The sequence below is a fragment of the Suricata suricatta genome, chromosome 2 (assembly GCF_006229205.1).
Source record: "Suricata suricatta isolate VVHF042 chromosome 2, meerkat_22Aug2017_6uvM2_HiC, whole genome shotgun sequence".
Lineage (NCBI taxonomy): Eukaryota > Metazoa > Chordata > Mammalia > Carnivora > Herpestidae > Suricata > Suricata suricatta.
In genome coordinates this window covers 48,844,726-48,868,109 of record NC_043701.1, presented here as the reverse complement: position 1 = coordinate 48,868,109, position 23,384 = coordinate 48,844,726, and the positions used below count along the sequence as shown (strand labels likewise).

Genomic DNA, 23,384 nt, shown 5'->3' with positions numbered 1-23,384 from the left:
TGGTAATACCATTTTATTTTATTATTTTATTTTATTTTATTTTAAATTTAATTTAATTTTAGATGGAGAGGGATGGAGTGTGAGTAGGGGAGGGGCAGAGAGAGAGGGAGACACAGAATCGAAGCAGGCTCCAGGCTCTGAGCTGTCAGCACAGAGCCCGTTGCGGGGCCTGACCCCAAATCCTGAGATCATGACCTGTGCCGAAGAAGTTGAATGTTTAACCGACTGAGCTACCCAGGTGCCCCTATTATTATTATTATTATTATTATTATTATTATTATTATTATTATTTTATCAACCGTGTTAAGTAGGCAGGCCGGCCATCCTTCTAAACAATTTGTACTGAAGGAAGATAGAGGTCCAGCGATATCAGGGGACTTGGGGAAGCCACGCTGTTAAGTGGTGCCAGGAATGCAACCAGAACCTGAGCCTCCTGACCCCAGACTAGCATTGTAATTAGGCACCTGTGTCTGCCCCCAGGTTCTCCGAACAAGCAATGAGCTGGGACCAGGTGATGCTGCCCGCTCCTGACCTCAGCACCCACCACTCTCCAGGACTGGATAGACTTTTTTGTTTTTTTTTTAACGTTTACTTATTTATTTTGAGAGAGCACACAAGTGGGGGAGGGCAGAAAGAGAGAGGGAGACAGAATCCCAAGCAGGCTCCTCCTCGCTCTCAGCGCAGAGCCCAATGTAGGGCTCGATCCCATGCACCTCGAGATCATGACTTGAACTGCAAGCAAGAGTCGGATGCCAATTGACTGAGCCACCCAGGCAGCCCTGGATTGGCTTTTTTCAAAGCAAACTGTACCATCCATAATACTGAGGTTACAGTTTTGAAACCATGACTCCCAGGAAAATGGGCTGGGAAAACGGTGCAGGGTTTTCGCAATTGGCAAACCCGGGGTTAGGGATATCACTTCCTAAGGTGCCCTCCTCCAGGTTCCTTTAATCATTCCAAGCCTCAGCATTTCACCTCTCAAGTGGGAGAGTAACACTTCCAGGTTTGTGCAAATTAAACGGGAACAGCATGTGTGAAGTGCCAGCCCCATGCCTAGAAGATGATTGCTGTTCTTTTCTTTCTGCCTCAGTTCTCAGCCCACCCTCCTCAGCCAGTCCCCACTCACTTTATTTCCTTTTGTCTTGTTTATAAGTCTGACCTGGTTGTTTGCTTGTTGCTAGGTGGGGTGTGATGTGTTGAGCCAGCCTGCCTGGTTTTGAATCCCAGCTCTACCACTTACAGCTCTGTGACCTTGGGCCAGTTTCTTTGCCTGTCTGTGCTTCATTTTCCTCACCTGCACAATGGGAATAATGAAGGTGCCCACCACACAGGATTGGGAGAATCCATTCATTCCATGTTGGCTTAGAGGTATGGGGGTGCTTGGATGCCTCAGTTGGTTGAGCATCCACCTTTGGCACCGATCATGATCTCTGGTTCATGAGATCGAGCCCCACATCGGGCTTGCTGCTATCAGGGCTTGCCTGCTCTAGATCCTCTGTCCTCCTCTCTCTGCCCCTCCCCTGCCCTTGCAAGTTGGCTACTGTTAATGTGGAAAAGAGGGAGTGTTTTGTCCTACAGGAGCATCATAGATTTGTTTTGTTTGTTTTCATTATTTTCTAAAGTTTATTTATTTTTGAGAGAGACAGGGAAAAAGGGAGAATACCAAGCAGGCCTCAGGCCTCACTTGGTAAGTGCATGGAGCCCAATGGGGGGCTCGAACTCATGAACTGTGAGATCATGACTTGAGACAAAATCAAGAGTCGAACACTCCACCAACCGAGCCACCCAGGTGCCCAATTTTGTTTGTTTCTTAAACAGATAATTCCAGTGGCTTCTTTGACTCGTAGGAGATTCTGGTCTTACAGTATAATTTTCCATAATTTTTGTACATATGCAAAAATGTTTTGGAGTAGGGGATTTTCCAAGTATCAAAAGAAGTACTTCTTTGGTTTCACTTCTTAGTGGGGCTAATCATTATCTGAAAACAGAACCCGGAATTCCCCAGGGCAGACCTGCTTCCCTTCATAACCACAGCCATTCACTCACGACCCATGATGCACGGGTTTTCAGAGTAATGCACGGGTTACACACAGAACGGAACAGTTTTTGCAGAATTGAGCATATGTTGGCCTATGGGCACCCATCAGTATTTCAGAGAGCTGTCTCCGCTTTGACACTTGAGAAGCTTGTGGTCATCTTGATAATGGGTTTCAAGTCCCCAGGATAGGGACCCTGTGCTGGGTGAGGGGTCCAGCAGGACCTCGTGGGTTGGACTGCGTTTCTTTGAGTCACAGGAAGAATCTGATACAATCACAATCGATACTTGCTTTTAAAGGTAAAGGAAGAGAAAGCAGCTCCTTGATTGTTAAAAGTAAAATTTGTTTTTCATCTCAAAAGCAGAGAATCAATCACTGGTGCCTGGGCAGGCAGAGATAGATGAAATCCCAAACTCTGCTTGTTTTTAGCACACACCTGTGATACAGAAATAGTCTCATACCTTCATACATTGCAGTATAACCAAGTTTTAGAGGAGGCTTTTTGCTAAAGGACACAGTAAACATTCATGGGAAAAGATGGCACAGGTCACTGGATCAGCATACACAGGCAGCTATAAGAAAGTACCACCAACTGGGTGGCTTATGCAGCAGAAATTTGCCTCCCAGTTCTGGAGGTGAAAAGATCATTCTGAGGCTGAAGGAGAATCTGCTCCAGGTCTCTCTCCTAACTTCTGGTAGTTTGCTGGTGATTTTTGGTGAACCTTGATTTCTACTGTGTCAACCGGAGTCTCTGCCTTCATCTTCACAAGACAGTCTCCCAGTGTGCACACCTGTAACCAGACTTCCCCTTTGATGAGGACGCCGGGCATACCGGAGTGGGGCCCACCCTACTTATCTTAACTAATTGCATCTGCATCTACCCCATTTCCAAAGAAAGGCACACTCCTAGGTGTGGAGGGTTATGACTTCAACGTGTGAATTTTGAGGGACACCATTCAATCCATTACACGCTCACCATCCCCCTTTTCCTGGCAACTCTTGGGGTGTTCAGCTTGCTCAGCAAGTAGGCTGCCACAGTTTCCAGAAGCAGCTAGTCTGTGTATAGGATCATTTGCTGCAGGACTTGGTGGAAGCTCATGAGCAAACCTGGGGTGGTTTTTGCTGGCTTCATGCGCAACCCGCCCCCAGGAATTGTAGTTCAAACTTTTCCCAGCCAACTTTTCACCTCAGTATGTGCTTTATAGAAATACAACCTCTGCAGTGTCCCTTATATCATTTCCCTGCTTCTCAGCTCAGAAATCAGAGCACAGGGCTCGGGCTGGGAGACCAAGGCAGGCTGGGCTAGTGGTCAAGTGTACTTGACCCTGGAGTCAGACCTGAGGCTGGGCTGGCTGTAGATCTCTGCTCACTGCTAATGGGTTGTATGATCTGGGGCACGCTTCTTAACATCTCTGTGCCCTGGTTCCCTTATCCATCTGCAAAGTGGGACGGTAAGAGTTCCTTAGGGAGTTGTGATTTAGATGAAATCAAACAAATTAGGGTTGGCACACAGTTACGCCCTTGGTCATGTCTGCTACTGCTCTTAATTCAGCTGGGGCTGTAATGCCCCAGCCCCAACTTCTTCCAATTCCTTTTCTTGCAGGGTACAGGTTTCCAAAGCTCACAGTCATCTTTTCACTTTCATCTGGGGAAGCTACACCAGCTCATTACCTACCTACCAATTCCATCTTTTGTCATCTGAGGCTCCCCATTAGGCTAGTGTGACCCAGCTCCCCAGCTGCCTTAGCTGAGCTCATCTCCCACTTTCCCTCTACCTGTGGCCTACTTTCCATCTAAAACTTTCTCCCTTCCTTTTTCCCAGCCCGCCCCGTGCTCTCCTGCACCTCACTCTGTCACCTTTGCCCTGACTGTGGCCTTTCATCCCATCCAAGTCTTTTACTGCTAAATTCTCAGACTCCTCTCAAGTATCCTCACCTCCTCCACAAGCATTTCCTGTTCTTTCCTTTGAGCCCAGTTGCACTGTGTAATATTTCATATTTGGGCCTTGACATCCTCTCCTTGGAACTGCGGTGTCTTGACTTGGAAACGGAGTCTTCACCTGAACCCGCAAGTAGCACCAAGGACAGGGTTAATGGCAGAGGCTAGTGCAGCCCACCTCTGGAAGTTCAAGCCTCCAGAACTTCCAGGAGGCTGCAAGCTTGAACGGGCTTGGGTCATTCAAGGCTGGATAGAGTCCTGACTAGAAAAGTAGGTCAGATCTGAAATCCTGATAGGCCATCTCACCATTTAATGCCAGTTTGAGTGGATGGGGGCCGTGGAAAGCAGACTTTCAGGTTGGCATTCTAATTAATCAGGTGGTGAAATTTAGGATTGCCTAAAGTGATATAGCAAGTTAGTGACCTTACCCGGAATAGAACAAGTCACCACTGTTAAGCACTGAGTAAACCATCCCTCCCACACACTCCAAACCTTCAAACTTGGGAAAACAAGCTTCCCCCGTTTGTGGCAGCCTTTCGATATGAATACTTTACTCTCAAAACCTAGTTGTTAAGGATCTCTGTTAATATTCAAATTCACCTCTGGGCAGCTGAAGCTGGCCGAGGCTCAGGCACACACCGGGTTGGTTTGGGTTGAGTTACAGACGGTAGCTGGCAGAGTACGGACCGTGACACAGAGGCAAGGCATAGCCTTTTGAGGTTGGATGCACCTGGCTTCCCATCGGCATCAGAGTTCTTTAGAGAACAGAACCAGTATGATAAATATCTGTGTACCCATGTGTGTGCATGTGTATACATCTATTTTCATTTTTTATGTTTATTGATTTATTATAAGAGGGGAGGAACACAGAGAAAGAGAGCATTCCAAGCAGGCTCCGCACTATCAGCACAGAGCCCAACGCGGGACTCGAACCCACGAGCCGTGAGATCACGACCTGAGCCGAAATCAAGAATCAGATGCTTACCTGACTGAGCGTCCCAGGTGCCCCTCTATATCTGTTTTAGAGATTTGTTTCAGTTGGCTGATGCTGTTATGGAAGCCTACAAGTCCCAACTGTGGGGCAGCTGGACACTCCGAGCAGACACCGATGCGGCAGGCTGGAGGCAGCATGTCGTCTTCCTCAGGGAAACCTCAGTTTTGCTCTTAAGGTCTTCCATCAGCTGGTTGGGCTAGGCTAACTCAGATTATCAAGGTAATCTTTTACTTAAAGTCACTTGGTTGACTGTAGCTGTAACCACATGTGCAGAATATCCTGACAGCATCACCCTGGTTAGTGTATAATTGCATAACTGAGTACAAGAGCGTAGCCACTCTGACACCTGAAACTAACCAACACACCATCCCAGCTCTGGCTTGCAGAGGCACAACCTCTGTGAGCCTCACTTAACAGATTGTAGAAGGAGAATATTAACCTCTTTCTGGGAGCGTTCTTATGAAGATTAAAGAACACTAGTATAGTTCCTGGCATGTTAATAGATGTTTAACAGATGATTTGGTCTTACTGCCCCTGAGCCGGGGATCAGATCTCCCGGAAACCCCTGTCCTCGGGACGAAAGTGTCAGACTGCTAGGACATGCCAGGACTTGCTTTGCTGGAAATGGTTGAATGGATTGGAGATCTTCCATGCTGAGATCAGACTGAGGGAGGAACGTGAAGGGCAACTCAGATATTTGAAGAGCTGTTATGTAATGGAGGCCTTGGAATCATTGAGGAGACGGACCCTGAACCTGAAGGCTCATCTAAAGGAAGAACTTTCGGGGGGCGCCTCAGTGGCTCAGTTGGTTAAGCGTCTGACTCTTGGTTTCAGCTCAGGTCAAAATCTCATGGTTTGTGAGATTGAGCCCCACATAGGGCTCTGTGCTAACAGTGTGGAGCCTGCTTGGGAGCCTGCTTGGGATCCTTTCTCCCTCTCTCTCTCTGCCCCTCACTTGCTCTCTCTCCCTCTTTCTCATAAATAAATAAATATATATTTTAAAATAAATAAATAAATAAAGGAAGAACTTTTGTTTGCTTTAGGTAGGCTCCACACCCCATGGGAGGCTTGGCCTCACAACCCTGAGATTAAGAGTCACATGCTCTACCAACTGAGCCAACCAGGCGCACTTTTCTTAGCCTTTCTTCAGAGTGGTGTTCTTCCAAGGGTCTTCCAGTGGCTGTGTCATTTACTAAGTTGCTTGTTAAAATGTAGATTTGGGGGCCCACCCCTGACTGACTGAATTAGAACCTCTCAAGTGGGGCCTGGGAATCTGTGGTTCATGGCATCCCCCAATGATTCTTGGGCTTCTCTCCCATGGCCTCCCAATATCCCCGTCCCCCCCCAATGGAAGGGGTGCCTGGCTGAAAGCCTGCCTTTCTATGAATTTAAGGCCCAGAATGGCTAAAGGAATGGGCAGCAGGGCCTGGGCTGGTGTTTTAAAGCAGAAGCCAGATAGATCTCTAGTTCCTTGGTGGAGGTTGGGGGACAAGCTTGGCAAAAAGCTAATCATGAATTAAGAACTACAATTGAACAATCAGGTTTGGGGTTCTGACCCCGCTCACAGGCAAAGTTCCACATGTAACTTTTGACTCCCCCAAAACGTAACTACTGATGGGCTACTGATTACATGAAGAGTTGATGACACGTATTCTGTAAGTTATGCACCTGACATTCTGTATTCTTACAGGAAAGGAGGCTAGAGCAGAGTGTTAAGAAAACCACGGGGAAGAGGAAAAAACATTTATGGTACAATCCTGTTAAAAACTCTGTTCAAGCCTGTATTGTTCAAGGGTCAACTCTAGCTTGCACGTGAATGCAGCATGAAGCTGGTGCTTAAGTTCTAAAGCAGGCAAGGCCAGGGTAGAAATACCAGAGAGAGAACTCCCTGGGCAGGTGAAGACGTTCTGTATTGCAGTTGAGATGTGAGTTAAGAGGGGGCCTCTGTTTATTGAAATTGTATGGCGAAGGCTTATGCCTTCCTGCCTGTGTAAATCCTAGCTAAAAATGGTGATAGAGTAGTTCTGGGTGGAGGGGTGGAGGTACTGATGGCAGAGTGCTGATAGTGGCTGAAACATGGAGGGTTCACTATGTTTTGTTTTCTGCTTATTTTATGTGTTTGAAATTTTCAATAGTAAAGAAAATACAAAAATATCATGCATTTTGAGGCCCACTTGGCCTGTCTTGCCTGCTGGGGTAGTGTAGCATTAAATAAATGAATCAGAAATGAATTTTTTTTTCCTGATATTTCTTTACTGAGAGGGGGGAAGAGGGGACCGGCAGAAGAGAGGGAGAGAGAGAATCCCAAGCAGGCTCCACGCTGCCAGCGCAGAGCCCGATGTGGGGCTCAAACCCATGAACCGTGAGATCTTGACTTGAGCCGAAATCAAGAGTTGGGCACTTAACCAAGTACCCTGGCGCCTCTAAATGAATTTCTACTGCCTACCTACCTCACCAACACCCCCCCGGGGGGGGGGGGACTGCTTGTATGAGAAACAGCTCCTTTAAAATCAGCCTGTGAGTTGGAGCTCAGCCCTGGTGTCATAGGTGTGGAAACTGTTGTTTTTACACCTGACTTCTCCTAGTGGGCAGTCACATCAAATAACTTTTCTTTCGGCCTTGGGGAGCCTTCGTGCCAGTTGCTTGGCTGCCTCCCTGCCTCCTCCAGGGGCTTCAGAAATGAGTTTAGCTTCTATCACATGTTCTTAGGGAAGAGTTTCAAGCATATATTACATGTGGAGAGAGTGGCTGCCAGGGACCAGGGTAGTGGGACTTCCTGTCTCTGTTATCTGGCTTTAACAGTTGCAGTTCACGGCCCGTCTTGTTTTGTCTATTGCAGCCCTGCCCACCTCAGACTTCGTGTCTGGTGAGTCCCATGCCAGTTCTCTGCAGAGACTTCTCAAGAGAAGAGAAAAAGCTCACTTTTGTTCCTGTCTGACTCTTCCCACCACCTTCACTGACTCAAAACCTTCTGCAGATATTTCTGCATATATCCCTAAAATCTAAGGACCCTTCTGAATGCCACCAGTGCATAACCATTAACACACCTAAAAAAATCAACTATAATTCTTTAATATTCACCAAATTTCCAGTTGGTATTCAGGTTCCCCCCCAAACATCTCATGAGTAGTTTTTCCACTGTTGGTTTGTTGGACTCCCCATCCGAACGAGATCCACACACCTCCCACACCTCGCATTGTAGCCAGACAGACGGCAGTGTGACTTCTGGGTCTGGAGTAAGCCCTCATCTGTGCGGTGCAACACAGAGCATGTGGACGCCAGCGTGGGCAGGAGGGGGGGTGCAGTCGGGGCTCTGGCAGGAAGCACAGTTTACCTTAGGTGGCTCAGAGGAACAGATGGGGATGTTAGAGGACCCAGAGACTTGCAAAGGGAAGGGGTTGAAAGTGTTTCCGAAGCTGCGTGAGGAGGGGCCATCCTCGAAGATCAAGGGGTGTAGAAATGCTTTGGCCTTTACTTTGTTCGCTGCTCTCCAGTCTCGTGCTTCTGCCCCCCACTGCTGAAGCCAGCCAGCCTGCTCAGAGCCTGGAGTTTGCAGGGGACAGCTTCTGTGGGCACACACAGATCTGGAGGGACAAACAGGAACTGGTACAATGGCTATGAGCCGGCAGTGAAGGACAAATGCCTGCAGCCAAATCCTGGTTTTGTCACTTAAAAGCTGTGTGACCTAAGGCAAGTTGCTCACCCTCTCTGGGCCTCTGCTTCCTCCTCTATAACAGGAGATAACAAGAGTACCCATCTCTGAGCAACTTAAATGAGATCACGTATGTGGTGTTTGGCCCACAGCAAGTGCTCGGTAAATGTGAACTATAATTATTATAAACTGCTATTAAAAACCACCCAGGCCAAATAGAACACAGCCTCTATTTATCTGGCTCCTCGTTTCTCTCTAGACCTGATGACTCCAGCTTGCCTCCAGCCCAGAGACGGGCCTCAGAATTCACTGGCCTTCACCCGTCTCCCTCTGATGTCATACTTCTCATAGGCACCACACTGTTCTTTGTCTTTGAAGGTCCATCCAGCCCTAAAGGTCAAAGCAGGTCTGTCATTCCTCCCCCAGAAGCATAAATGAAAGGCCCAGCTGAGCCAGCTGCGACTGTTCACAAAGACTGTTTTCAGGGTCAGGCTCTGCATCTCAGTATTGAGGTCCCAGTACATTATCATAAGTATGGGCTTGGAGATCACGTGGTCAGTTATCAGGAACTTCAGGGACTTAGCAAGAAGACAAAAGCCCAGCTTTGCTCTCCTCTTGCCCTTCCCATTGCCTGCCCTGACTCAAAATCTGCACGCAAGGCTCTGCACCTTAACATTGGTGGCAGAGGGGGGCTGACTGGGTGGCTCAGTCAGTCAGTTAAGCATCCCACTTCAGTTGATCTTGGCAGTTCATGGGTTTGAGCCCCACATCAGGCTCTGCAGACAGCTTAGAGCCTGGAGCCTGCTTCAGATTCTGTGTCTCCCTCTCTCGCTCAAAAATAAATTTTAAAAATTTAGGAAAAAAACATTGATGGCAGAGGTGAATTACAGCTGGAAGGCAGGAAAGAAAAAATCAGAATTGTAGTTTTAGAGAGAATAGGATAAGTGTCATAAAAGAAAACCCAGAAGCCATGGCAGTTTAGAGACAAGAGGACTGAGTTTTAGCTTAGGGGCCCTGGTGACATGGTTGTGGACCCATGGGGAGGAAGAGTGGAGGTGCCTCCTAGCAGAGGACTGTGGTGCCAGTTCAGTCCGAGTCATTGGACTTGGAGCTGTGATGAAATGCTCCAGCTCACAAGTTTACGATGGCTTCCTAAGGCATGCGTGGAAACTTTCTTTTTTCTTTTTCTTTTTTTTTTAAATTGAGTCCCAGCCCCACAAGAGTAAAAATCACCTACACACAAATAAAAAGTAACTTAATGACAGGTTTGACGTACCCACTCTTTAAATGAAGAGCACGGACCATAAATCTCTAGTAGCTACAACAGTACTCGTAAAATGCAGATGCTCTGTGTCTCAGCACCATGTCACTGAGTTGAGAAAAGCAGGAAGAGAAGAGAGCAAAGATCATAATGACTGGTACCAGGGTCTGGTATTGCTTTCTCTTGACATTCTGAGGGAGTTGCCAGCAGTCAGTCATTAATTGCAACTCTTGAGAATAAAAAAGCAATAGGAAGGAGTAGGGATTAGTATAACATCTTAAATGTACAAAGTGCTTTTTCTCAACTAACTCCTTAAAATGTAAATTAGGAAATATCCTTCTGCTTCACAGATAAGGAAACTGAGGGTCATAGTGGCCCAGAGGTCACACAGCTGGTAGGAGAGGGATGAGCCTTTTTTACTCTGCCATTTTTGGATCTGAGCCCTCCCTCGGCTTTTGAGGTGCCTCGTAGGCTGTGCAAATTATGTGACAAGTGCCGCAGGCCTTTTTTATTTTCTTTTAATTTTTTTAAATGTTTTATTTATTTTTACTACAGAGAGAGACAGAGCATGAGAGGGGGAGAGGCAGAGAGAGGAGACACAGAACTGGAAGCAGGCTCTGAGCTAGCTGTCAGCACAGAGCCTGACCCAGAGCTCAAACCCACGAACATGAGATCTGACCTGAGCCGAAGCCGGAGGCTTAACCGACTGAGCCACCCAGGCGCCCCCTTTTTTACTTTCTAAATAGAAATGTTATGGCAAATCCTCTACCCCTCCCTGCCTTGAGATCTGGTCTCCCCTTTTTTCCCACCAGGATAAAATTGCTAATTGTGCTGTCACACATTGGATTCCCTGGTGGAGGGCTCTAAGACCAAGTGCAGTGTGCAGGATGATGATATGGGAGTGACTGTGGGCCTACGACTAGGGAAGGGAGGACAAGAAAGCAAAGCGAGGAGAGGTCAAGATTCTTTATTCATCTCTGGTCAGTCCTGAGGGGTGGGTGCCCAGGGAAGGCTCTGACCCCAGGGGAGGGGGCTGTCAGCAGTCGGGTGTTCTTAAAGGCATAGCTGGAGGCTGCGGTCTGCCCACCAGCCCTTCCTGGAGAGCAGTCTGGGTTATACAACTCCATGTGCATCACCCCGACCCGGGGAAGGTCCTTCTCATTCATCACTTCTCATAACACGTTCCTTTCACTTTATTATAATCGCTCGTAGTAAGTGATGGTTGAATGAGGAAGTGAAGGAGCAGCTAAGAAAATACTGAGCACCCGAGGCTGTGCATGTTCAAGCGTCTCTCTTCCCAGGTCTTTGGGATTCCATTTGCCATCCACATTCTTGATAGTTAGCAGTCTCCTCTGTCCCTGGCAGCCTCACAGATAGGGTGGCCGTTTGGGACAGTCTTTGTCCTGTTGCCCAGCTTAATTGTTAACAGCACCCCCTCACCCCTTCAGAAATGGACTGGTTCGGGTGATAAATTGTATCACTTGCTGCTAGACCCCCGGAGAGGCAGAACTGGAAAGGGCCCTCTCAGGAGACGAGGTGGGTACGCAGCACTGAAGTGAAGCGCTCCACCTGCCTCTCCTGCCTCCCTCTGCGGCCAGAAAGGAAGAGAAAGTCCCTGTAGGCAGCACAGCTCAAAGTCCTGCTCGACCATGACATTCCTCCCTTGGCTCCCCTGGCTGGCTCCAAACACCTCCATCCTTACTTGGAGTACTTGGGAATCCTTTCACACGTAGACTCTGCCCCCAACTTGGATCCAGAGCCCTGTCTCGACTGTCTTCCTGTCCCCACCTGCTTCATGGGTACACTGAGAGCTCCGAGATTATTGCTGCTAATGAGCTGCACTTTTAACCTTTTAGTTAGCCAAATAGCTTTTTATGTTTATATATTTTGAGAGAGAGAGCGAGAGACAGAGAGAGAGCGAGAATGCAAGCAGGGGAGGAGCAGAGAGAGAGAGAATCCCAAGCAAGCTCTGTGCTGTGAGCGCAGAGCCTGGCGTGGGGCTTGATCTCATGAACCACGAGATCATGACCTGAACTGAAATCAAGAATTGGATGCTTAACTAACTGAGCCACCCTGGCGCCCCACCTTTTAATTAGCAAAATATTAAGAAAGGAAGCCAGAGGGGCACCTGGGTGGCTCAGTCGGTTGAGCATCCGACTTCTGCTCAGGTCATGACCTCATGGTTCATGGGTTCGAGCCCCAAGTCAGGCTCTGTGCTGACAGCTAGCTAGAGCCTGGAGCCTGTCTTTGGATTCTGTGTCTCCCTCTTTCTCTGACCTTCCCCTGGTCATGCTCTGTCTCTCTCTCAAAAACAAAATGTTCAAAAAATTAAAAAAAAAAAAAGCAAGAAATCCAGAGTAGGTGGGGCGTGAGGAAGCAGATATGTTCAGATACCACTGATGATGATGCACATCAGCCCTTTTTGGAAGGTGGTGTGGCATATCCATGAAAGAAGCTGCAAACATCATCAACATGATTTATTTAAAAAGTTGAAAAATATAGGGGTGCCCCCCTGCTTGGGATTCTCTCTCTTCCTCTCGCTCTCAAAATAAAGTTTAAAAAAGTTAAAAATATAAACTGGTGTGGGCAGAATTCAAGAATTCTTTCAAACTTTCCAATAAGGAATTCTATTACATAAAGCTTCCCAATTCTCTTTTTCCAAAACCAGCACAACAATGATACCAACACCTAAAAAAAAATACATCAAAGAAATCTAAGAATCACTCTTCTGCATGCTCATGCAGAGTATTAAATAAAATACTAGCAAGGGATACAAGAAAAGTAGATGCAGAAAGCATTTTTAATGTATATATTCGTTATCCACTGTGGCGTAAAAAACTGTCCCAAATTTAATGGCTTACCACAGCAGGTATTCACTATCCCACAGTATCAATGGCTTAGAAATTCTGGAGCCGCTTGGCTGGTGGTTCATGTTCAGGGTCTCATGAGGTCACGATCAAGGTGTCAGTTGAGTTGTATTTATGTGAAGGCTTGACTGAAGTTGGATGATGCACTTCCGGGGTGGGTCCATCGTGGCTGTGGCAAGAAGCCTCAGTTCTTTGCCAGGTAGGGCTCGCCACATAGAGCTTGGTTTCTAGCACAAGTGACAGCATTCCCCAGAACAAGTGACAGAGGGAGCAAGGAAGAAGCTAGCGCCGTCACCCTCCCTTCCACCATACTTGTTAGGAGCAGTTGGGGTGCAGCCCCAACTCAAGCTGAGGGGAATCAAGCTCTGCCTCTTGGAGGAAAGAGTGTCCAATAACTTATGGGTGTAATTTTAAAATCCCTTTATTTTGTTTTATTTTATTTTTTAAAATTAATACTTTATTTTTACATTTACATCCAATTAGCATATGGTGCAATAGTGATTTCAGGAGTAGATTCCTTAATACCTCTTACCCATTTAGCCCATCCCTCCTCCCACAACCCCTCCAGCAACCCTCTGTTCTCCGTATTTAAGAGTCTCTTATGTTTTGTCCTCTTCCATGTTTTATATTTTTGCTTTTCATCACTTATGTTCATCTGTTTTGTATCTTAAAGTCCCCATATGAGTGAAGTCATATGATATTTGTGTTTCTCTGACTGATTTCACTTAGCATGATACCCTCTACGTCCATCCACGTAGTTGCAAATGGCAAGATTTCATCCTTTTTGATTCGTTTTGATTGCCGAGTAATGCTCCATTGTATGTGTATGTATATGTATATACATATACACACCATATTTTATTTATTCATTCATCCACCGATGGACATTTGGGCTCTTTCCGTACTTTGGCTCTTGTCGATAGTGCTCCTATAAACATTGGGGTGTACATGCCCCTTCGAAACAGCACACCTGTATCCCCTGGATAAATACCTAGTAGTGCAATTGCTGGGTCGTAGGGTAGTTCTATTTTTAATTTTTTGAGGAACCTCCACACTGTTTTCCAGAGTGGCTGCACCAGTTTGCATTCCCACGAGCTGTGCAAAAGTGATCCTCCTCCACCACATCCTTGCCAACATCTGTTGTTGCCTGAGTTGTTAATGTTAGCCATTTGGACAACTATGAGGGGGTGTCTCATGGTGGTTTTGATTTGTATTTCTCTGATGAGTGATGTTGAGCATTTTTTCATGTGTTGGTTGGCCATCTGAATGTCTTCTTTGGAGAAATGTCTATCCATGTCTTTTGCCCATGTCTTCACTGGATTATTTGGTTTTTTTGGGGTGTTGAGTTTGATAAGTTCTCTATAGATTTTGGGTACTAGCCCTTATCTGATATGTCATTTGCAAATATCTTCTCCCATTCTTTCAGTTGCCTTTTAGTCTTGTTGACTGTTTCCTTCACTGTGCAGAAGCTTTTCATTTTGATGAGGTCCCAAGAGTTCATTTTTGCTTTGGTTTCCCTTGCCTCCGGACCCATGTTGAGTAAGAAGTTGCTGCGGCCAAGGTCAAAGAGGTTTTTGCATGCTTTCTCCTCAAGGATTTTGAGGGCTTCCTTTTTACGTTTAGGTGTTTCATCCATTTTCAGTTTATTTTTGCATATGGTGTAAGAAAGTGGTCAAGGTTCATTTTTCTGCATGTTGCCATCCAGTTTCCCAACACTACTTGCTGAAGAGACTGTCTTTATTCCACTGGATATTCTTTTTTTTTTAATTTTTTTTAATGTTTTTTTTATTTTTGAGAGACAGGGAGAGACAGCACAAGCAGGGGACGGTCAGAGAAAGAGGGAGACACAGAATCTGAAGACAAGCTCCAGGATCTGAGCTAGCTGTCAGCACAGAGCCCGATGCGGGGCTCAAACCCACGAACCATGAGATCATGACCTGAGTGAAGCTAGGACGCTTAACCGACTGAGCCACCCAGGCGCCCCTCCACTGGATATTCTTTCCTGCTTCGTCAAAGATTAGTTGGCCTTTAAATTCCTTTAATACTCAATCTCCATTTGTACTTTTTAAAACAGTACCCTTCAGAAATAAGGATCGATCTTCCCACCATTAAATCCTCAAATTCATTCTTGCATCCACTTCCTCCTCCTGCTCTTGAAATAAAAGCTCTAATTTCACTTCTTTCTGAATCAGCCCTGCCACTTGTACTTTGCAGTCTGTCCTCTATTGCCTTCTGTGGGACCTTCCTTCACAGTTACCCTCCCTCCTAAACCATTCCCTTACCAAGGTACTGTGGTTTCTGTCATCTCTCACACTGAACAAAACACTGCTCCACCTGTTTCTCCACTCACTTCGAAGCCAACATGCCTGAAGAATTGTCTGGATGCTGTTTCTAATTTGTCAGCTCCCATTTACTCTTCTATACAGTATCACCGGCTTGGACCCTAAATTGATTTTTTTAGGTTTATTTATTGAGAGAGAGAGAGAGAGACAGAGAGAGAGAAAGAGAGTATCTCAGGCAGGCTCCACGCTCTCAACACAGAGCCCAACTCAGGGGTCGGACTCACGACCCATGAGACCATGACCTGAGCCAAAATTAAGAGTCAGATGCTGAGCCACCCAGTGCCCCCAAAATTGATTTTTCGAAGGCCGCCAACAATTTTCTTAATGCTAAATCCACTAAAGACTTTTCTGTCCTTACCTTGTGCAACCCCCAAGCAGCAGTCCCCACCATCAACCACTCCATTCTTGTTGAAGCACTTTCAGATTCTGAAGCAGTGCTGTCCTTTGGCCCCCCCTGCATCTCGCTTCCTGTTGTCTTTGCTGGCTCCCCTGCCTGACCACAGGATGTTGCAGTTCCTTCCTCGGGACCTAGTGCCCAGCCCCTTCCCCTTGCTCTGTCCTCTCCGGCTGGAATCTCGCTAGTTCCCTTAGGGTTTTGTCGTTGCTGCTGGTTTTGATGTGTTCCCAGTTTATACCTCCAGTTGAAACCTTCGCTGTAAATTCTGGATCCTCATCTCCCCAGTGTAATAAAGCATTTCTACCTGACTTTTCACATCTCAAATTTAACAGGTCCAAATTTAACAAGAACTCAGTGTTTCCTCCGTTCTCTTCCTAATTGTCCACCAAGTTTTTCAAGCCAGAAATCTAGAAGTCATTCTTTTTTTTTTTTTTAATGTTTGTTTATTTCCGAGCGAGAAAGAGTACACACAAGCAGGGGAGGGACAGAGAGAGAGGGATCTGAAGTGGGTCCCGCACTGACAGCAGTGAGCTGGATGCCGGGCTCCAACTCCCAAACCTTGAGATATGACCTGAGCCGAAGTTGGATGCTTAACGGACTCACTGAGCCACCCAGGCATCCCTAGGGGGTCATTCTTAATTCTTCTCTTTTCTTGATCTCCTATTTCCAGTCCATCAACAAGCCCTGCATATTCTCTCTCCACAATATAGCGTGGATTGTTTCTCTTTCTTACTACCACCTTCTTCCAGATTGTCATCTACTCTCCCTTAAATTATTGCAAGAGCCTCCCCACTGGCCTCCCCACTTGTGCTCTTGTGTGTTTACAGAGACCAGATGGGAGGAGGGGAATAAAAACAACCCTATGCTATTAATGATCAATATGAAAAAGACCAACACCCTGCTGGCAAAATGGGCAAAGGCCATACATAGTTCACAGAAAAGGAAATACAAAGGCTTTAACACTTGTGAAAAATGTCCAACCTCACTCAGTAAGACAAAGGAGAATTACAGTGAGATACCAGTTTTCATCTATCAGGTTGGCAGGAAATTAAGTTCCCACAAGCATTCCTGAAGGGCTGTTGGGTAGATTACAGCAAATAAAAAACGCACATATCCATTAACCCAGCATAAATTCTGGGAATTTATTCTGCTTGCACAGGTGTGCAAAGAAGTATGTATGAGAACATGTTAATATTGTTAGGTGGAAATATTGGAAACAAGTGAAATCCACATTAAGAAGCTAATGAAACATAACAGGCACATGAGTGCACTGTTGGGATGGTGACCGTTGCTTTCCATATATTCCTCTTTTCACACAGCTTTTTCTGTTTCTTAAGATTGCAGCTCAAATACCACCTCCCCTGAGAGCCCTTCCCTGGCCGTGAACTAAAGGGGGTCTCCTCCCGCTTCCTTCACGCGCCATCGCTTGTAGCTATTTTGTTAGTTCACTTGTATTTTTGGCTTCTTCCCTTTAAATGTAAACTCTGAAGGGGCAATCTGAATTTTTCACTCTTGTAGCCCCAGCATCTAGTATGGTGTTTGGCACTCCTTGTGTATTGATTGAATGAAGGACTAAAAAAATGATTGTCTCAAAAGTCCATGTTATCCTTACTGGCGAATCATTAAAAGCATACCCATTAGGGGTGCCCTATCTGACCCTTTATCTCAGCTCAGGTCTTGATCTCAGGGTTCTGAGTTCAAGTCCCGCATTGGGCTCCATGCTGGGCATGAAGCCTACTTTAAAAGAAAAAAAAAAGCATTCCTATTAAAGTCATGAGCAGGATAAGAATGTCAGGTATGATGGTCTGATTTCTAGCCCAGGGCTCCCCAAACGCTTGGTTTCCTAAAAGTTAAGAGCAATGGGAGCATCTTTTGCTAAAATTTGGTCTTTTGCCCTCAGTTCTTTTTTTGTTTTGTTTATTTTTGAGACAGAGACAGAGCACAAGTGTGGGAGGGGCAGAGAGAGAGGGAAACACAGAATCAGAAGCAGCTGCAAGCTCTGAGCTGTCAGCACAGAGCCCGAAGTGGAGCTTGAACCCATGAACCACCAGATCATGACTTGAGCCAAAGTCGGACGCTTAACCAACTGAGCCACTCAGGCCTTTTGCCCTAAGTTCTTAAAATAGTTCCAGAGCCATACAGGTAAAACGAATGTCTTACTATTTATAACAAGCCCTTGCAACCACTCTTGATTTATGTTAATGAGGTGGCTTTTGTTAAGTCCCTAAAGGTGGGGTGCCAAGGTGACCACTCCCTACTCCTTATACCTCTGGAGAAGCAAGAGCAACTGGAGATTCAGTGGTCACCATGCCTACCCAGTGAAGCCCATTTGTAGACCAAGTTGGTGGACATGTGGAGTTGCTGGAAAAGTGACACACTCCAGGTGGAAGGAGCCTCTATGCCCCTTCCCACATACCTTGCTCTGTGTACCTGATGGTTCTTGAATTACATTCTTTTATAATAAAATGGTCACTTGGTGAGTAAAAATTTTTCCTGAGATCTGGACTTGCACTTGACATCTGAAGGAAGGTGCGTGGGCAGTCTTGTGAGACCAAGCCCTTAACTGGTGGCATCTGGCACTCTCTTCAGTTAGGTAGCATCAGAACTGAGTTAAATTGTAGGATACATGGCTGTGTTGCGCCGGTGTATGGAAACACACATCAGGTGTCACATGAAGTGTGGCAGTAAAGGGTAGACACATTGAGAGTGCCTTCCTTGAATCAGCTATCACCATTATTATTAAATATACTGGAAGAAGGTGCCTTCTTAGCACAGCGGGCAGCGCGTCAGTCTCATAAATATACTGGAAGCATAACGAAAGCAACTGGTCAAGAAAATGAAAATATGAAATTTAAATATCGGAAAGGACGAGGTGCAAATAAAGCAATTGATATGGCTACCATATACTTCTAGGGAGAAAATACAGGCTAATAGAAAACTTAAAGGAAGAAAAATTCTGGGTCAACCCTTTGCTGCTGCATTGACCAAAGTGACTTTGCCATATATGGATTTTTAGGGTAACTCTTTAGCGAGATATAATCTCAGACTTTAAAAAAGTTACAAGAATGGCCTATATCCTTTACTCAGATTTACCTGTTGTTTGCACTTTGCCCCATGTGACTTTTATAATTATTGCTAGCTATCTCTACAGAATTCTTTTTGTTGTGAAACATTTAAGAGTGAATTGAAGCTGTTTTGCCCTTCAGGACCCAAATACTTGTATTTATCAAAATTATCAAATCAGGAAGTGAACCTAACTCTAAGGTCATTATCTAATCTGTCCATATTCACATTTTATCTCTGATCACAGGAATGTCGTCCTGTATAATATTTTTTCCTCCTGAATCAGCATCTCACCCAGGGTCATGCATTGTATTTAGCTGCCAAGTCTCTGAGGCACCTTTCACCTGGAAAAGTTCCTGTCTTGAATTTCTTGAACTCTAGATTTTGGAAGAGTTATTTAGTAAAATGGTCCCAATTTTTATTTGATGTTTCTTCATGAATATGTTGAGATTATGAATTTTCACCAGGAATACCACAGAAGTGGCCATTTATACTTCTCTGTATCGTATCAGAAGGCACAGGATGCCAGTTTATTTACATCTTGTGATGATGGATTCTACCAAGTGGTAGGTTTAGGTGATGTCGGCCATGTTTCTCCTGTAGTGTTATTTTTCTCTTTGTAATTAAGTAATCTGTGAAATGATACTTGAGACTATTAAAATACCTTGTTTCTTGTCAAACTTTTACTCCCTAGTTTTAGCATCCATTGATGACTTTCTAATCCTGCATCAGTTGCATTCTACTGTAAGAGATTTCCTTTTCCCCTCATTTACTTGTTTATATTCAAGTGGACTTTATTCTTGTATTTAACTCATGCAATTTAGAGTTTAGAAGTTCCTAAGCCCAAACAGCAAATTTGTAAACAAAGCAAGCTGTCTCAGGAATTGAGAATTTTGAATTTGATTACGTTCAGGCTTAAGTCTCCCTCAAAAATAAACATTTTTAAAAAATGGCAAGAGAGCTATTAAAAGAATTGATGACCCATCACCTTTTCCTTCCTTCCCCAAATTTAGACAGGACTCAGCATTGTAATTGCAGAAAAGAGCAAGACAGTAGCAGTTCACCAATTGGAAGTGGATCCCTACCAGTCTTCAGATATTGTGTCTAGGAATTCATCTACTCAACGAAGTATCTACTAAAGGTCTACTATGTGGCAGGCTCTGGAGTGGGCGGTGGGCATGCAGAAACCAAAATCAGCCTCTGCTCTCAAGAAACCAGCATTCTAGTGGGATAGATGACAAATAAATGTGGGAATGTATCTGCTGGTGCTAAATGCTATGAAAAAAATCATAAAACAAGGGAAATAGATCTTGATGGGAGGGGAGAGGTGCATATATATATACATATTTACATATATATGTATATTTACATATAAATATAAGTAACATGATAATATTTGAATAGAGACCTGAATTCAAAGCCATGGGTGGGGAGTAGGGGAGGGAGCAGAGGAGAGCCCTACAAGCAGGAGGAACAGCAAACACGAGCCGGCAGATGGGAAGGTGCCTGAGCGTGCCCGGCTGAGCCTTGGGGGACTGCCTTGTTTAGAGATGGTGAAGATGAAGACTCAGCCAAGGAGAAGTAGTTGGTGAGTTAAGATAATAGAGAAGGTACTTGGATGCCAGGTGAAGAACCTGTTTCCAGAAAGAGGGAGTATCTAAGGGAAATGTTGATCGTGTCTGATAAGGTGAACGCAGAGAACTGCCTGACTTGGGGAGATTCTGGTGAGTGGTTTCAAAATTTCCACAGGATTAGGTTCAAGAGAAAATGCACGGAGTGCAGAGGACTCTTTGGAGGATTATGCTCTAAAAGGGACCAAAAAAGTGGGATGGGATCTAGAGAGGAATATGGGACACCAAGGGAGGGATTCTTAGAGATGAAAGGTGGTATATTTCTTGGGTTGGTGGGAATAATCCAAAAGACAGGAAATAATTGATGTAGAAGAGGATAGAGTAGCAGAAGCAGTGTCCTTAAGCACAAGAGTGGGGTCACACAGAGCGAGATAAAAACAAGACTGACTCTGGATCAGGAGGGAAGCCAAGGTCAGATTTCAGTCAAAGAAGCCAGTACACCAAGTGAACCACTAGCATGTCAGCTTCCTAAAATTTTCTGCTCGTTTTGATTTCTCTCCTTGCTTCTGGCTGACATCTATAAATTTTACATTCCTTTGACCTTCATGTGTTATTTGCCTGTCTTTAAAAATTATATTTTTCTGCATTAGAGTATGGGAGTGGTGCTGCTGTCCTTGAGTTAGGCCAGTGTACTAAGCCTGCTGAAAGAGAAAAATTAAAAATAGATCGTTTGATGGGGCACGTGCGTGGCTCAGTAGGTTAAGTGTCCTGTTCTTAATCTTGGCTCAGGTCATGATCTCCCAGCTAATAGGATAGAGCCCTGCAAATTGAGCCCCTCATCAGGCTGCTGAGAGCCAGAAGCCTGTTTGGCATCCTCTCCTCTCTGTCCCTCCCCTTCTCGCATCTGAGCACCTCTCTCCCTCTCAAAATAAACTTTAAAAATAGGGGTGCCAGGGTGGCTCAGTTGGTTGTGTCTCACTCTTGATTTCAGCTCAGGTCATGATCTGTTTTGTGGGTTTGAGCCCCAGTTCAGGCTCTGTGCTGATAGCTCAGAACCTCCCCGAGATCACTCTCTGCGCTCCCCTATTCACTCTTTTTCAAAAAGAAGTAAAAAGTAGACCCTTTGAAAGAGTTTGAGTAGCTTTGGTGTTATGTTAGAAGGGGGAAATTGTAAGCTTTTAATATAATTAAAAGTATCTGTATATACAGTGTATGTTAATGGTTAATTCATGTCTCTAGTTAAATTGAAAAGTAGGACTGGACTCATGTAAGCATAGTTGAAAATACTGTGGAGGGGTGCCTGGGTGATTCAGTCAGTTTCAGCTCCATCATGACCTCGCGGTTCATGGGTTCTAGCCCTGAGTCAAGTCAGGCTCTGTGCTGACAGCTCAGAACCACCCTGGAGATTGATTCTGCTTCTCCCTCTGTCTCCTGCTCACATGCTCTCTCTCTCTCTCTCTCTCTCTCTCTCTCTCTCTCAAAAATAAAAACTTAAAAAATTTTCTCTCTGCAAGTCCTACAGGAAGGTATAAGTAGTGCCTGCTGTATTGGTGAGGGTAGGAGAGATGCCAAGGTCTCATGAACATGAAAATATCTATGGAGATGCCCTTTAAGGTCATTAGCTTTGTTAACTTCTAAAATTTTTGAAATAAAAATCTATTTTTTCCTGATTTTAAAAATGTTTGTTGTAGGGCACCTGGGTGGCCTGGTCACTTGAGAGCCACACTCTTGATTTCAGCTCAGGTTACGATCTCACGGTTGGTGGGTTTGAGCCCAGTGTCAGGCTTTCCACTAACTGTGGAGCCTGCTTGGGAGTCTCTCTCCCACCTTCTGTTGCTGCCCCTCCTCCCCCTCTCAAAATAAACTTGAAAAAATTACGATACTGAAATAACGCAATGTCAAACTTACCTTTTAACCTATTTTTTAAAATGATCTTTAAGCAGTATTATGCAGTTTTAAAGGTTTGACTTATTTGAGGAGATACAGATTTCTACTTAGCACACTTTTGGCTACTTTCACAGGAGAACGAGGTACTAAGAGAGAGACATCAAGAAGTGGATCACACCTCCCAGAATGAGGAAAATGAGCAAAGAATATCAGCCCAGGAGAAAAAACTACAGCATAAGAAGGAGGATGCAAGTGAAATAGCAGATAAACCTGACTGGGAGGCAGAAAAGGCCACTGAATCTAGAAATGAGGTAAGCAGATCAGAATATCCAAGCCTGCTTTGGCTGTAAGGTATATTTTAGGGCTTTGACAGTGTGTGTCAATAATGAATTCTGCATGTAATGCCCTAATGTAAGCAAATCAGATATATGAAAAGATGTATTTTTGTAAAGTTATGAAAGTGGTTGATTCACAAATGAAATCAGTCCACAGAATCCGTTATCTCATTAAACTCAAGATTGGGGGCAGAGGGAGTATATATGTATTTATACACCTACACCCACCCACACACCCACCCTCCAGGAAGTTGCTACCAGGTGTTTTGTTTGCCATGGCAAGGAATAAAGGCCTAGCACGCTAAACCCAGCAATCCTCAGCCGAATTCCAAAGGCCAGGCTAAGAGCTGGGTCTTCCTGCAGCCTGGGCTCCCCTCCTCCTTCCAGGTGGACCAAACTCTGGTTTCTGCTACGCCTTGCTAGGCTTCTCAGCCACCAGTCTGGCAAACAAATACTCCAAAGACAGGCCTGGAGGTTCCACAGACCCCACACCACTTGGCACTCTCACTTAGAAGGTACACCCTTGGGGACCTTGCTCTGATGGCCCGCTCAGCCATGACTTGCCCCAGACAAGGAACCACATGTTTGTATTTAACATGAAGACTTAGGAAGAATTCTAAGAGCTTTTAAAAAGGCTGACCATTTTGCACTTCAAGTATGGAATGTGTATATTTTTGTGCAAAATCTGTACCCAGCTATACAAAAAAATAAAAAGTTTAGAAACAGATCAACAAAGTCCTTTAAACCAAATGTCTCAAAATTGCTCTTGATAATTTCTTAAGTGTGGTAGACAGACTTCAAATGGTTTTAAGGCTCTCAAATAAAATGTGGGTATCCGCACATCCAATGAGATTCTGAAGAGAAGTGAGGGTGTCTTGTTTTTAAGAGGTGAGGGCTCGCCAGTCAGAGTGGCTAAAATGAACAAAGCAAGAGACTATAGATGTTGGAGAGGGTGTGGAGAGATGGGCACCCTCTTACACTGCTGGTGGCAATGTAAACTGGTGCAGCCGCTCTGGAAAACAGTGTGGAGGTTCCTCAAAA

At 45.2% G+C, this 23,384-nt stretch overlaps 1 protein-coding gene across 1 annotated transcript in view; it reads left to right on the top strand.

The window, feature by feature from the left end:
- NFE2L3 (nuclear factor, erythroid 2 like 3) overlaps window positions 1-23,384 on the top strand; it is a 30,632-nt gene that overhangs the window by 2,609 nt on the left and 4,639 nt on the right. The window contains exon 2 of the mRNA XM_029926143.1: window positions 22,143-22,319. Coding sequence (XP_029782003.1) covers window positions 22,143-22,319 — 177 coding nt within the window. The remainder of the gene's footprint in view (window positions 1-22,142; window positions 22,320-23,384) is intronic.